Source organism: Ylistrum balloti, unplaced genomic scaffold (genome assembly GCF_031769215.1).
Source record: "Ylistrum balloti isolate Yb309-2 unplaced genomic scaffold, AGI_CSIRO_Ybal_v1 Utg369958, whole genome shotgun sequence".
Lineage (NCBI taxonomy): Eukaryota > Metazoa > Mollusca > Bivalvia > Pectinida > Pectinidae > Ylistrum > Ylistrum balloti.
Genome location: NW_026782057.1, coordinates 647,080 through 662,516, shown reverse-complemented (window position 1 = coordinate 662,516; position 15,437 = coordinate 647,080). Strand labels below are relative to the sequence as shown.

Here is a 15,437-nt window from a genome sequence, read left to right as displayed (position 1 = left end):
CTGAAAATTACTACCTCTAGATATTGATATTTATAGCGGTATATTTAGTTGTGTTTTTATCTTATCATGTAACCATGATCTTTATTTTGCTTGTGAATTTTGCCATGCAGTCTTTAAAGAGTTCCCAGTAGGTAGAGACTTATCAGCAACAAATCTTCATTTTAATATTTTGAATGTTTCCACTAAGCATTATTTTGTATATTATTGTATGCATACCATTAAGGTATGAACTGCAATCAAATAAAAAGTAAAAATCTGGTAGGTAATTTCTTATCTTAACCTAATACCAGGTTGTTTGTGTGCTCTTAAAGGTCAAACAGATTTGAAAAAAAAAAAAAAAATGGAATACAGTTACATATAGTTGTACATCCAGAATTAGAAAACTATTTATGTTCGAAGGGTTATTTACCTTAATGAAACTGCTCTAATATTTTATCTCCTTTTACTAAAGATAGACAAGAACCTTATAGAAGGCCAAATTTTAAAGTCATTACCTTTGTTATTTAAGGTCTAATTACATGAGAGTTACATTGATCCAGTTGGTTAAATTTTCATTAGCTCAATTAGGGTGGACAGGTAAATGTCAACCCTGAAAAAAGCAGTTCTTAATATGTGCTTAGGTTTGTACAAAAATACTTCTTGACAAAATCTCTTTTATGGATACAGTTTGAATTAATTATCTCCCTTTGTGTTATATTAGGCTGAAAAAAAAATTTCTGCATGATCATTTTGCTAAATAGCAATCAAAATTGCTTTTTCCAAAGAAAGTATTGAAAAAGAGCCAAAATTGACACTATGTGGCTTTGATATGGACACAAACCTACAGCCACTAGCTTAATTAGTACTGCATATTCCTTTCCAGTTTTGACCTTTATGCTATGAATCACTTTTTTATTTCAACTGAACTAAATCTGTATGTGGAATAACGGTTGATTGATTTAGAAACACAAATCTCGGCCCTATATAGCTGGGCAGTGAAGGTCAAGGCCAGAATACCAGTAAACATTTTGATTTTATTTAGCTTACATGGCCCGAAATGTCTTAGTGTGGCATCTGTTGTCACAGTCAAACAGCTTTTTTTTTACTATAAAATGCTTATCATATCCTAAACACCAAGGAATGTCAACTTTTAACCAGAAGTGATATTTTGTCGATTTATGGTCCAATGTATATATATACTGGTATAGAATTGTATATGTTTCAGTTTGTCAAGAAATACTTTGGACATTTTAATGAGTTTTGGAGCTTTAGGTATGAGTCCATCGGTTATACGCACGCAGTGAAATATAAGGGTTGCACTAATGATCAGTGTTGGTCTATATATCAGATAAGTAAATCTTTCACTGTGGCTCCTAAGATACTGTTACTTAAACTTGCTGTTTTATATTTAAATGATGCTAAGATCAATAAATACTGGACCAGCTCTTATTTGCCTTTCTATAACACACATGAATTGTGTGACCTCAATTTCAAAAAGACAGTTCTCACGAGATAAAGTCAGATAAATATAATTGTAACAATCTTGGTCTTAAAGTGTATGGATATCATTCTCCAGTGCCAAACATAACATTCACATATACAGTGGAACTTGTATATTAGACTGGTTTTGGAGGGTTTGGTTTGTAAAAGTATAGAAAGTTGACTGGTCCAGACTCTGATATAATTGAACTGATATTTATGAAAAAGTGAAGTTATAAATGAAAAAATAGTGATATTTGTTATCTTTTTGTGACTTAAATCTAAAAGAAATCTGCACAGACATTGAAAATGATGACATCTTCGAGGTGTTTGTATTGGAATCATTATAGATAGTGATATGTTGGGAGTTTCCTGCAAATTTCCCTACTTTTGTTTTCATTACATTTATAAATGGTTATTTCAGAAATTCTGTAATCAAATTTATTTTTCTGCACAAACATGCATCCATACATAGATGGCTTATTAAAAATTTTATTGAATTTATTATGATGTGTCATTAATAACAAAAAAGTTACTTACCTAGGTTGATAAAAAAGTTTTTAACCTCTGTAATTTCCCATTTTTTTTTTACTTCTTTCCTCCGGAAATGTTTTTTTCAACCTTGATGGAGGCAAAATTGGTGTTGATGCTGTCCCTTTAGCCTTCTGAAGCATAGGAAAAAATTAAAAACACCCCATTCATTTCAGGAATATGCTATTCCAAAAATATAGAAGAACACCATTTTATCTGAACAGTATATCTGAAATATTCAATGCAACCCCTGTGAAGGTTACAGTAATAAATGGAGAATACTGACTATGTCAAAAAGATATTTGTATATACATCAGTCACTAAACAGTATCATCAGGTATCTAACCTTTACAATATGATCTAAAATTGTTTTTGTTTCCTTCAGAAAAGGCCAAATTTTTAAAAAGGAAAAATTTAGAATTCTGCTATCTGAATGTTTTCAATTAAGATTAAAAGAAATGATTGGATGTCTTTGCATTATACAGGCCAAGCAGTTGATTTGATTATAATTAAGACGACATGAAAGATAATGTTTAAGCTCTGTTTAGTGATAGTGTGATGTACATAGATCTCGTGAAGAGAAGTTGATGATCAGGTCTAAATGAACACATTTGATGGCAGATCAAAGAGATCTGGAGGGGAGATAAAATTTCATGCTTCAGACTTGATAGAATAAATGAGTCAGTATAATATTGATTTTGTTTTTAAAAGAATTTGTCTCTTGCCTTGATGTAAACATTGAAGATAATGTGCTGTATTTGATACATACCAGTATAGTAGACTTTGTGATCTTTATAACAGATCATGATATATTGAATTTCTCTTTGTATCTGAAAATGTCAGCAACTTGTGTTATGGGAATATTGATATGCATCTATCATAGTGAAACTGTACTCTAGATATATACATACTGTCTCTATTGTCAGGTCTCGTTTGCATGATGATACACAGTGATCATTTACTGTTATCAACAACCTAATCACATAGATGATTTACCATAATTAACAACCTGATCACATAGATGATTTACCATAATTAACAACCTAATCACATAGATGATTTACCAGAAGTAACAACCTGATCACATAGATGATTTACCATAATTAACAACCTGATCACATAGATGATTTACCATAATTAACAACCTGATCACATAGATGATTTACCATAATTAACAACCTGATCACATAGATGATTTACCATAATTAACAACCTGATCACATAGATGATTTACCATAATTAACAACCTGATCACATAGATGATTTACCATAATTAACAACCTGATCACATAGATGATTTACCATAATTAACAACCTGATCACATAGATGATTTACCATAATTAACAACCTGATCACATAGATGATTTACCAGAAGTAACAACCTAATCACATAGATGATTTACCATAATTAACAACCTGATCACAGAGATGATTTACCATAATTAACAACCTGATCACATAGATGATTTACCAGAAGTAACAACCTGATCACATAGATGATTTACCATAATTAACAACCTGATCACAATGATGATTTACCAGAATTAACAACCTGATCACATAGATGATTTACCATAATTAACAACCTGATCACATAGATGATTTACCAGAATTAACAACCTAATCACAGTGATGATTTACCATAATTAACAACCTGATCACATAGATGATTTACCATAATTAACAACCTGATCACATAGATGATTTACCATAATTAACAACCTGATCACATAGATGATTTACCAGAATTAACAACCTAATCACAGAGATGATTTACCATAATTAACAACCTGATCACAGTGGTGATTTACCATAATTAACAACCTGATCACATAGATGATTTACCATAATTAACAACCTGATCACATAGATGATTTACCATAATTAACAACCTGATCACATAGATGATTTACCATAATTAACAACCTGATCACAGTGATGATTTACCATAATTAACAACCTGATCACATAGATGATTTACCATAATTAACAACCTGATCACAGAGATGATTTACCATAATTAACAACCTAATCACAGAGATGATTTTTACCATAATTAACAACCTGATCACATAGATGATTTACCATAATTAACAACCTGATCACATAGATGATTTACCATAATTAACAACCTGATCACATAGATGATTTACCATAATTAACAACCTGATCACATAGATGATTTACCATAATTAACAACCTGATCACATAGATGATTTACCATAATTAACAACCTGATCACATAGATGAATTAACAACCTACACATGAATTTAACAACCTGATCACAGTGGTGAGATGATTTACCATAATTAACAACCTGATCACAACCTGATCACATAGATGATTTACCATAATTAACAATCTGATGATTTACCATAATTAACAACCTGATCACATAGATGATTTACCATAATTAACAACCTGATCACAGAGATGATTTACCATAATTAACAACCTGATCACATAGATGATTTACCAGAAGTAACAACCTGATTTACCATAATTAACAACCTGATCACATAGATGATTTACCATAATTAACAACCTGATCACAGTGATGATTTACCATAATTAACAACCTGATCACATAGATGATTTACCAGAAGTAACAACCTGATCACATAGATGATTTACCATAATTAACAACCTGATCACATAGATGATTTACCATAATTAACAACCTGATCACATAGATGATTTACTGTAATTAACAACCTGATCACAGAGATGATTTACCATAATTAACAACCTGATCACAGTGATGATTTACCATAATTAACAACCTGATCACATAGATGATTTACTGTAATTAACAACCTGATCACATAGATGATTTACCATAATTAACAACCTGATCACATAGATGATTTACCAGAAGTAACAACCTGATCACATAGATGATTTACCATAATTAACAACCTGATCACATAGATGATTTACCATAATTAACAACCTGATCACATAGATGATTTACTGTAATTAACAACCTGATCACAGAGATGATTTACCATAATTAACAACCTGATCACAGTGATGATTTACCATAATTAACAACCTGATCACATAGATGATTTACTGTAATTAACAACCTGATCACATAGATGATTTACCATAATTAACAACCTGATCACAGTGATGATTTACCATAATTAACAACCTAATCACATAGATGATTTACCATAATTAACAACCTGATCACATAGATGATTTACCATAATTAACAACCTGATCACATAGATGATTTACCATAATTAACAACCTGATCACATAGATGATTTACCATAATTAACAACCTGATCTCATAGATGATTTACCATAATTAACAACCTGATCACATAGACGATTTACCATAAGTAACAACCTGATCACATAGATGATTTACCATAATTAACAACCTAATCACAGTGATGATTTACCAGAATTAACAACCTGATCACATAGATGATTTACCATAACTAACAACCTGATCACATAGATGATTTACCATAATTAACAACCTGATCACATAGATGATTTACCATAATTAACAACCTGATCACAGAGATGATTTACCATAATTAACAACCTGATCACATAGATGATTTACCATAATTAACAACCTGATCACATAGATGATTTACCATAATTAACAACCTGATCACATAGATGATTTACTGTAATTAACAACCTGATCACAGAGATGATTTACCATAATTAACAACCTGATCACAGTGATGATTTACCATAATTAACAACCTGATCACATAGATGATTTACTGTAATTAACAACCTGATCACATAGATGATTTACCATAATTAACAACCTGATCACATAGATGATTTACCAGAAGTAACAACCTGATCACATAGATGATTTACCATAATTAACAACCTGATCACATAGATGATTTACCATAATTAACAACCTGATCACATAGATGATTTACTGTAATTAACAACCTGATCACAGAGATGATTTACCATAATTATCAACCTGATCACAGTGATGATTTACCATAATTAACAACCTGATCACATAGATGATTTACTGTAATTAACAACCTGATCACATAGATGATTTACCATAATTAACAACCTGATCACAGTGATGATTTACCATAATTAACAACCTAATCACATAGATGATTTACCATAATTAACAACCTGATCACATAGATGATTTACCATAATTAACAACCTGATCACATAGATGATTTACCATAATTAACAACCTGATCACATAGATGATTTACCATAATTAACAACCTGATCTCATAGATGATTTACCATAATTAACAACCTGATCACATAGACGATTTACCATAAGTAACAACCTGATCACATAGATGATTTACCATAATTAACAACCTAATCACAGTGATGATTTACCAGAATTAACAACCTGATCACATAGATGATTTACCATAACTAACAACCTGATCACATAGATGATTTACCATAATTAACAACCTGATCACATAGATGATTTACCATAATTAACAACCTGATCACATAGATGATTTACCAGAAGTAACAACCTAATCACATAGATGATTTACCATAATTAACAACCTGATCACATAGATGATTTACTGTAATTAACAACCTGATCACATAGATGATTTACCATAATTAACAACCTGATCACATAGATGATTTACCATAATTAACGACCTGATCACATAGATGATTTACCAGAATTAACAACCTGATCACATAGATGATTTACCATAATTAACAACCTGATCACAGAGATGATTTACCATAATTAACAACCTGATCACATAGATGATTTACCATAATTAACAACCTGATCACAGAGATGATTTACCATAATTAACAACCTAATCACAGAGATGATTTACCATAATTAACAACCTGATCACTTAGATGATTTACCATAATTAACAACCTGATCACATAGATGATTTACCATAATTAACAACCTGATCACATAGATGATTTACCATAATTAACAACCTAATCACATAGATGATTTATCATAATTAACAACCTGATCACATAGATGATTTACCATAATTAACAACCTGATCACATAGATGATTTACCATAATTAACAACCTGATCACATAGATGATTTACCATAATTAACAACCTTATCACATAGATGATTTACCATAACTAACAACCTGATCACATAGATGATTTACCAGAATTAACAACCTGATCACATAGATGATTTACCATAATTAACAACCTGATCACATAGATGATTTACCATAATTAACAACCAGATCACATAGATGATTTACCATAATTAACAACCTTATCGATGAATACTGTTTGTTATTTTGAAGAAGCTAAGAAATGGTTGTCTCTGGAGGGCATGTGACAGGTCTCCAGTATGTTGTTCAGTGAATGAGCCAGTGCAGTGTCAACATTGACCTGAAGTTGGTTTCATTGATCCAGTTTATAGCAGCAGCGATGTCTTAGGACATCTACTTCAGGATCTTTAGCATCATATGTCTTCATCATGTAGAAAAGTTGAAAATAGAACAGGATTTTAAGTTGGGGGAGAAAGCTTTTTGAAGGACATTTATCTCAATACAGTATGTACTCAAAGATGTACCTGCAATGTTAGAGCAGACAAAACACAGCTTTCATATGTAATCTTCCTGTTTAGGGACAAGCGTGAAGTTGGTTTCATTGATCAGTATGGGTGCTTCGACAAGCGGCTCTTTAACAGTTAACACAGGATGTTAAGCTGAATGTTTAGTGTCACACGGGGAAAGCATTGGCTGCATGTTTTTTTTCTATCGTGACATTATTTTTAATTCCAGTTCTTTATGGTATTTTCTGTGACAGGAGTTTGAAATTGTGGCACATTGTATGTTAAATGGAACCTATCATTTTTGTGTGTGTTAAATCAGGCTTCTGTTTTGATACACTAACCTTATACACTTGGCTTATTGTGCCATAGACGACTGTGCATTATTCAAACTTTTTCAGGCATCAAATGGAATCAGTGACGCTCTACCTGAGGTATTGTAGGATTTAGATATAGGTAAGTAGGATTTAGTACAGATGATTTCACTTTCAAAAATGTCTGTATGTAACTTTACCTGTACAGGTATGTTACAACATAAATATATTTGTATTTACCTGTGTAATGGTAGCGAATCATATGTATACTTATATCCAATACATTTCAGATAAAATGAGTGTTCAAATAAACATGTGTACATAAACATTTGCATTTTAGTCTGTACAGGTAAAACTTAGTCAGTTGTAGCATTAGCTTACGTAACATCAAGTGAAGTACCATGGTGCATAGTACGACACTGTCTACCTGTGGCAGTTTGTATTTTTTAGACCAGTCTGTTCTGACATAGTTGTATCCATGGTAAAGACACTTTACCATTTTTGCTTTGAATGACATGTGATGGGCCTCCTGTATGTTGTTCAGTGGGGTAGCCACCAGCTACAAGGAGGTCCTGCCTCAAAATGACCCTAGCAACAAACCCAAAAACAAGTGTATATCTCTAGTAATTTCAAGTCTGAAACATTGATCAATTACTTGTAGCTGTAAATGTATAAATAGGACCTATATTGAAACGGATAAGAGATTTTTTTTTTCTTATGATCAGCCAGGATGATTCAATATTGATTGAATCAGTATCGATTGTAAATATTGTACATTTCTGTCGTCAGCCACTGAAGTCTGTTGTAAACTCAAAGAGTCCTCAACCTTAAATTAAGTCTTCTATTATTATTATTATTAATTGTTATCATTATTTATTGTTATTATTGTTTATTATTATTATTATATTTACTTAACTGACAACTCATGATTTTATGTGGAAATCTGATACAAAAATATTGGATCCCATAGAATTTGAAATGAAGACAGAATCTTTAAGAGACTTGATGTAAAGACTTCATACAATATGTTTTCATCAGCAAAAGTTACAATATGTACTTTTCCAGATTTTCTTTCTCTAATTTAGAGAGATGATTTTAGTAGGGAAAAATGTTACGTTAAGATGAATTATAAGGTTATGCCATTTTTTTTTTGTCTTACAATGGAATTTTTTTTCTTTCTAAAAAGCATTAATAAGAATTATGGCTAAGCCATTTGGAGTGAGTGTGGTATTGTAACTCATGTATTTCAAACAAATGTAACAAAATCATTTTGACAATAATCATTTAAACTTAAGATTAAGGAACTCTTGTTTCTTTGAATGTTGTATTTAGTGTGGTCCTTACTAGTTCATGGTGTTTTGTTTTTGGTTGTTTATTCTTTCAGACACTCTCTGTGTGTTTGTCGAGGAAGATACTAATCGCGAAGTCTTGTTCAGCCACATGCACACGTGATGAACATCTTGATTAGTGAGACTATTTGTTGCTTTGTCTGACATCTTGCTCTCCGCCATTGGCGCAAAGCATTATTGAGAATTCCACTTTTGTGTTGCATCATTATGACTGATAGTGGGTGTAAAAAATGTCCACTTTTTTTTTTCTTTGCACATGTTATCTTTATGGCTTGCTTCACAAGCAGCCACTCAATCTATGCTCACTATCATACTGTATATCATCGTCCATATACTCATGTCCATCAATGTGCATCATGCATCATGCATTCAGTGTCTTACATATTTTACTGTTTTTTTTTTTTTTTTCTTAGAAATAATCTTCTGAAGATTGCAGTGGCTACTATTACAATTTGCAGTAGTAACCTTTAGAGAGAAAGGATTAAAAGTTATTTAAGTTCTCACCGAGGCCCAGACACGGTGGTCATGTGATCATTATTGGTTCATATTTGATTTATTGTCTGGTTTTGGCCAGTGATATTTTTGTTCTGGCAAAATTAAAGCCCTGCTCTTCCAGGGAAAGGAACTATAGGGCCAGAATGGGAAAATTTTCACTTTTTTATGAAAATCTTTTGTGTGGTTCTTAAAATGCCACAACTAACCGATATAGACTGTAGATAACTGAAGGTAATGATGAAAAATTGTACAAGCAAAGTCTCTATGTTGGCTGGTTCCATTGCCTCATAAATATGGCAGCCAGGCTCCTTGTAATATGAGATGGTTACCTAAAAGAAATTGAGGTAAAGAGTCTTGCTCAAGGATACAACAGGTAGGTAGCGTTGAACCACACAACACATCTTTGATCACCTTAGGTTACATAGGCCAAGAATCTACTGACTGAACTATTGCAGACCCAAGACAAATCCCTTGGGTCAAATTTTACTGTTAGGTATACTACTTCTCTCACATCCAGAGACATAATTTTGACCTATTTGGGTTATAACCACTATATGGCTATTGGAAGTGGTAGTTATATAGAAGTAAATGAGACCACACCACAGATTTGACCTTTTGGTACTGGATGACTGTTAAGCTCCTGGAAATTGAAAGACACCGTTCACAGAATAAACACAAAATAAAGTACGCTTATACTGAATGCCTTTATATGGACAGACAATACCATTTGAGGTTTCTTTTTAAGGTAGGTATAGGTGTGTAGAATGTTCCTATTTGGGCAAGCAGTCATTTTTGGATTTCCTTTAGAGTAAGCACACTTGTTAGGAATGTCCTTATTTGGGCAGGCACTGACATTGGAATTGTTCTTTGAAGATGTACTCCTCTGAGGTGTAAGTAAAATTCAGTACTAAGCTTTAGTTCTGGTGATGATTTTTTTTGTAAGATTGGATTTTTAGAAAGTAATTTAAAAGCAAAAAATCAATATGTTGTTAGACTTCTGTTTCTGAAACAGGCGTCAGAATGTGTAACAGGAAGTAATTAATTTTTCACAAATTGTTTTTTTATTTTCTCCTGAATAAAATTTACTCATTGTTATTTTTGCAGCAACCTTTTTGGATAATAATTTTTTGTTTTTCATGGAAAGCAAATACTATGATACTTGGATGTTAAGAGAAAATTGATAAGATGCCTTAATTGAAATATCATTATGACAGCCATGGCGGCCATTTTGTAACATAGTTGCATGGTTTTCCTGAACAACACTAGTTAAAAACTTTTTCCTAAGTGCCACGTGTGGGATTCAGTATTTCCTAAAACAATCCTGAAATGGACCAGACCAGGTGGTACTAATTTTTTGGTCAGTACACAAACTAACATGTCCGCCTTGGTGGCCATCTTAAAAAAGAATTTTAGTTTCACTTGTCATTGAGAAATTAAAGGTGATCTAACCTTTACAGCTATTCCAAACTGTTTTAATAATTAGTAACTGGTTTTGCTGCTACTACAGCTTTTATTTGATTTTTTTTTTTCCATTTATATGTCACATGACTGTGAAGCGTATTGGTCTCTTTTTGTGTACACTTTCAATTCCTGTTCAAGTAGACTTAATTCAGTTGACATTTAAAAATCACTTTTGAACGGATTTATGTACCACTGTATATATACATATAGTTAACTTTAGATTAGGTTATCCTTTGTATGTTCAGGCTTTTAATTCTGGTGTAGATTAACTTATTCAATTGAAAGTGAGGACAAGATTGCTTATCATTGCTGGAAATCATAACAAGATCAAAAGCCTAAATATTGATCGTCCGATTTAAACTTCACACATTGTGATATATCAAATTTTATAAACATTCCTATGGAAGTTTTGTAACAGGAAGAAGTCAACTATTAGACTACAACAGGATGTCGTGAACACAGTTTACAACAGGACATTTTTCCTGAAGTAGACAGGATATACTAAGAATTAGATATATATGCACTGTTATAGATATATAAACAAGCTGTGGTTGGCTAAGAAATCTCCATCCAGATTGTGTGATCCACTTTTGGAATAGATGTGCAGTTAGATTCAAGTTGGTTTCAGTGGTAAGTAAATTTGAACTAATAAATTAATTTGTATCACAAAATAACATCTACTGTCTAATGTTTGAATAGTTGGTAAGGTATGTTGGTGGAATGGGGGTTGGATATGTGTGTTGGTGGAATGGGGGTTGGATTTGTATGTTGGTGGAATGGGGGTTGGATTGGTGTGTAGGTGGAATGGGGGTTGGATTGGTGTGTAGGTGGAATGGGGGTTGGATTTGTGTGTAGGTGGAATGGGGGTTGGATTGGTGTGTAGGTGGAATGGATTGGTGTGTGTAGGAGGAATGGGGGTTGGATTGGTGTGTAGGAGGAATGGGGTTTGGATTTGTGTGTAGGTGGAATGGGGGTTTGATTTGTATGTTGGTGGAATGGGGGTTGGATTGGTGTGTAGGTGGAATGGGAATTGGATTTGTGTGTAGGAGGAATGGGGGTTGGATTTGTATGTAGGAGGAATGGGGGTTGTGGTGTGTAGGTGGAATGGGAATTGGATTTGTGTGTAGGAGGAATGGGGGTTGGATTGGTGTGTAGGTGGAATGGGAATTGGATTTGTGTGTAGGAGGAATGGGGGTTGGATTGGTGTGTAGGTGGAATGGGAATTGGATTTGTGTGTAGGTGGAATGGGAGTTGGATTTGTGTGTTGGTGGAATGGGGGTTTGATTTGTGTGTAAGTGTGGAGTTGGATGTGTGTTGGTGGAATGGGAGTTGGATTTGTGTTGGTGGAATGGGAATGGAATGGGAATTGGATTTGTGTGTAGGAGGAATGGGGGTTGGATTTGTGTGTAGGAGGAATGGGGGTTGGATTGGTGTGTAGGTGGAATGGGAATTGGATTTGTGTGTAGGAGGAATGGGGGTTGGATTGGTGTGTAGGTGGAATGGGAATTGGATTTGTGTGTAGGTGGAATGGGAGTTGGATTTGTGTGTTGGTGGAATGGGGGTTTGATTTGTGTGTAAGTGGAATGGGGGTTGGATTTGTGTGTTGGTGGAATAGGGGTTGGATTTGTGTGTAGGTGGAATGGGGGTTGGATTTGTGTGTAGGTGGAATGGGGGTTGGATTGGTGTGTAGGTGGAATGGGAATTGGATTTGTGTGTAGGAGGAATGGGGTTTGGATTTGTGTGTAGGTGGAATGGGAGTTGGATTTGTGTGTTGGTGGAATGGGGGTTTGATTTGTGTGTAAGTGGAATGGGAGTTGGATTTGTGTGTTGGTGGAATGGGAGTTGGATTTGTGTTGGTGGAATGGGAATTGGATTTGTGTGTAGGAGGAATGGGGGTTGGATTTGTGTGTAGGAGGAATGGGGGTTGGATTGGTGTGTAGGTGGAATGGGAATTGGATTTGTGTGTAGGTGGAATGGGAGTTGGATTTGTGTGTTGGTGGAATGGGGGTTTGATTTGTGTGTAAGTGGAATGGGAGTTGGATTTGTGTGTTGGTGGAATGGGAGTTGGATTTGTGTGTAGGTGGAATGGGAATTGGATTTGTGTGTAGGAGGAATGGGGGTTGGATTTGTGTGTAGGTGGAATGGGAATTGGATTTGTGTGTAGGTGGAATGGGAATTGGATTGGTGTGTAGGTGGAATGGGGGTTGGATTTGTGTGTAGGTGGAATGGGAGTTGGATTTGTGTGTAGGTGGAATGGGGGTTTGGATTTGTGTGTAGGTGGAATGGGAATTGGATTGGTGTGTAGGTGGAATGGGGGTTGGATTGGTGTGTAGGTGGAATGGGAATTGGATTTGTGTTGGTGGAATGGGAGTTGGATTTGTGTGTAGGTGGAATGGGAATTGGATTTGTGTGTAGGAGGAATGGGGGTTGGATTTGTGTGTAGGAGGAATGGGGGTTGGATTGGTGTGTAGGTGGAATGGGAATTGGATTTGTGTGTTGGTGGAATGGGGGTTTGATTTGTGTGTAAGTGGAATGGGAGTTGGATTTGTGTATTGGTGGAATGAGGGTTGGAATTGTGATGTTATACGAATTCATGTTCATTCGATGTATATCAAAGTATCAAACTAGTCTTGTCCACAAAGTATAGCACATGGAACATTCAGTTTTGCCATGACATATTCCAGGGATGTAGAAAACGAAAGTGATTGTAACCACTGGAGTATCAAGGATGGACTTATCTATTGCTATTAAAATTATTAAGAATGATTGAAAAATTTGGCAGTCATAATTAATTCTGTAACATTTTCCCTGGTATTCCAGGACCAAGATAGAAAGGAGGATTCAAACTCATAGGAAAATACATAATATTGAAGACCCTGTGGTTTTCAGTGATATTTTGTGTTGTGAGTTTGAATCTATTCTATATGTCCTTCCATTTACCTCTGTTTTATCATCAGAATGCAGAAGTAAAAAAAACTTCAAATGGTAGTAAGACTTTGAGAAATGAAATGAATGGGTTTCTTTTCCTTATGTAGTCAGTAAGTTATGTCACAGCCTGCCAAATGGAACTTGACAATTTCTGCGCTATTAATTTGAAATGTACATCACTAAGTTGTCTGGACCTTTCAGCCAGATAGTAACACTATACATTGAATATGGTGGTCAATCTTTGGTCTGGTTGTTAGGGAGACATAAATGATCAGAAAACTCCTAGCCTAAATTGGATGTTGTGTTTAAATGGAAATGTTGCACAAACGTTTGAGCTGAAATCAATGACATACAAGGTAGTCTTTTTTAACAAACTATTGTAAAGTGACTTATATTAAGAAACTTCTGTGAAGTGTCATACATGTGTATGTAGATTAAAACTTGGAGATAAGAAAACCAGACTACGGTTCTAAACCCCAAAATTGGCCTGATGGCATGTGGATAGCGTGTACATGGGCTATCAATTTAATAAATCCAGTTGGCATCTACTTATTACACAGGTTTTACTGAGGTAATGAAATGCAACTGAAATTGAAATTAGACAAAAATCTCATGCTAAGATGATGATACATTTTATAATGAAACAACTGTGAGACAGCACGTGTTTTTTGCACAAGGTTAACTTAAGAACTTTTATTTACCTCATTAGTGACCAGAAGGGCCAAGTGAGCTTTATGGCATACTGCATCATTCCTCATCCATTCCTCCTTCTGTCCATCTGTCAACTTTTCCTACAAATACTTAGTACAAGACATGAATGAATCAGCAGATTTGGACCAAATTCTGGAAGAAAAGCAACCTAGTTAGAAGACAGATCAGTTTTGTATGAAAGGTTGGTTTTGGCCCAACAAGAGTAAAATCTTTTTAATCCTTCTTCCTCTATAGGAATGTATAGATTCTATCCCTATTGCCCTTTAAACATCCTTTGGTGAAGGAGCTTCTGTTTTGTATTAATCCACCATTTGACAAGGAGAGTTGAAGATTAGTTCTGGACTTTCTATACATAACACTATCGGAAAATCAGCAGACTTTTGATGTCTTACACGCCACTAAAGCTCGTAACTTTTTACACATGTTCCGCAATTAACTGAATTGGTTTAATAGATAGTTGGCTATCCAGCTTACAGTACATCTTTGTGTTTAAATATTTATTGATCAAATTGGCCAGGACATTGGTAGATTGTTCTAAACCCCAGAGATGTATTAAACAGTTCTTGCTTTGAGAATGTCATTGGCAAATGAACAGTTCTTAATAAATCATGAAAGTCAGCAGTCTGATATATAGACGTAA

The 15,437-nt window shown here is 34.1% G+C and overlaps 2 protein-coding genes across 3 annotated transcripts in view; one reads left to right on the top strand and one right to left on the bottom strand.

Moving 5' to 3' along the window:
* LOC132547492 (tumor necrosis factor alpha-induced protein 8-like) overlaps positions 1 to 15,437 on the top strand; it is a 90,498-nt gene that overhangs the window by 8,672 nt on the left and 66,389 nt on the right. The window contains exon 1 of one of the 2 annotated variants that reach the window (XM_060211247.1): positions 11,747 to 11,788. The exons of the other annotated variant lie outside the window; for it this stretch is intronic. The gene's annotated coding sequence lies outside the window, so the exon portion shown is untranslated. Of the gene's footprint in view, positions 1 to 11,746; positions 11,789 to 15,437 lie in introns of those variants that run through there. 2 annotated transcript variants of the gene reach the window in all.
* LOC132547509 (uncharacterized) lies at positions 11,843 to 13,753 on the bottom strand. The gene has a single exon (XM_060211265.1). The coding sequence runs from the start codon at positions 13,751 to 13,753 to the stop codon at positions 11,843 to 11,845; it is 1,911 nt and encodes a 636-aa protein (XP_060067248.1).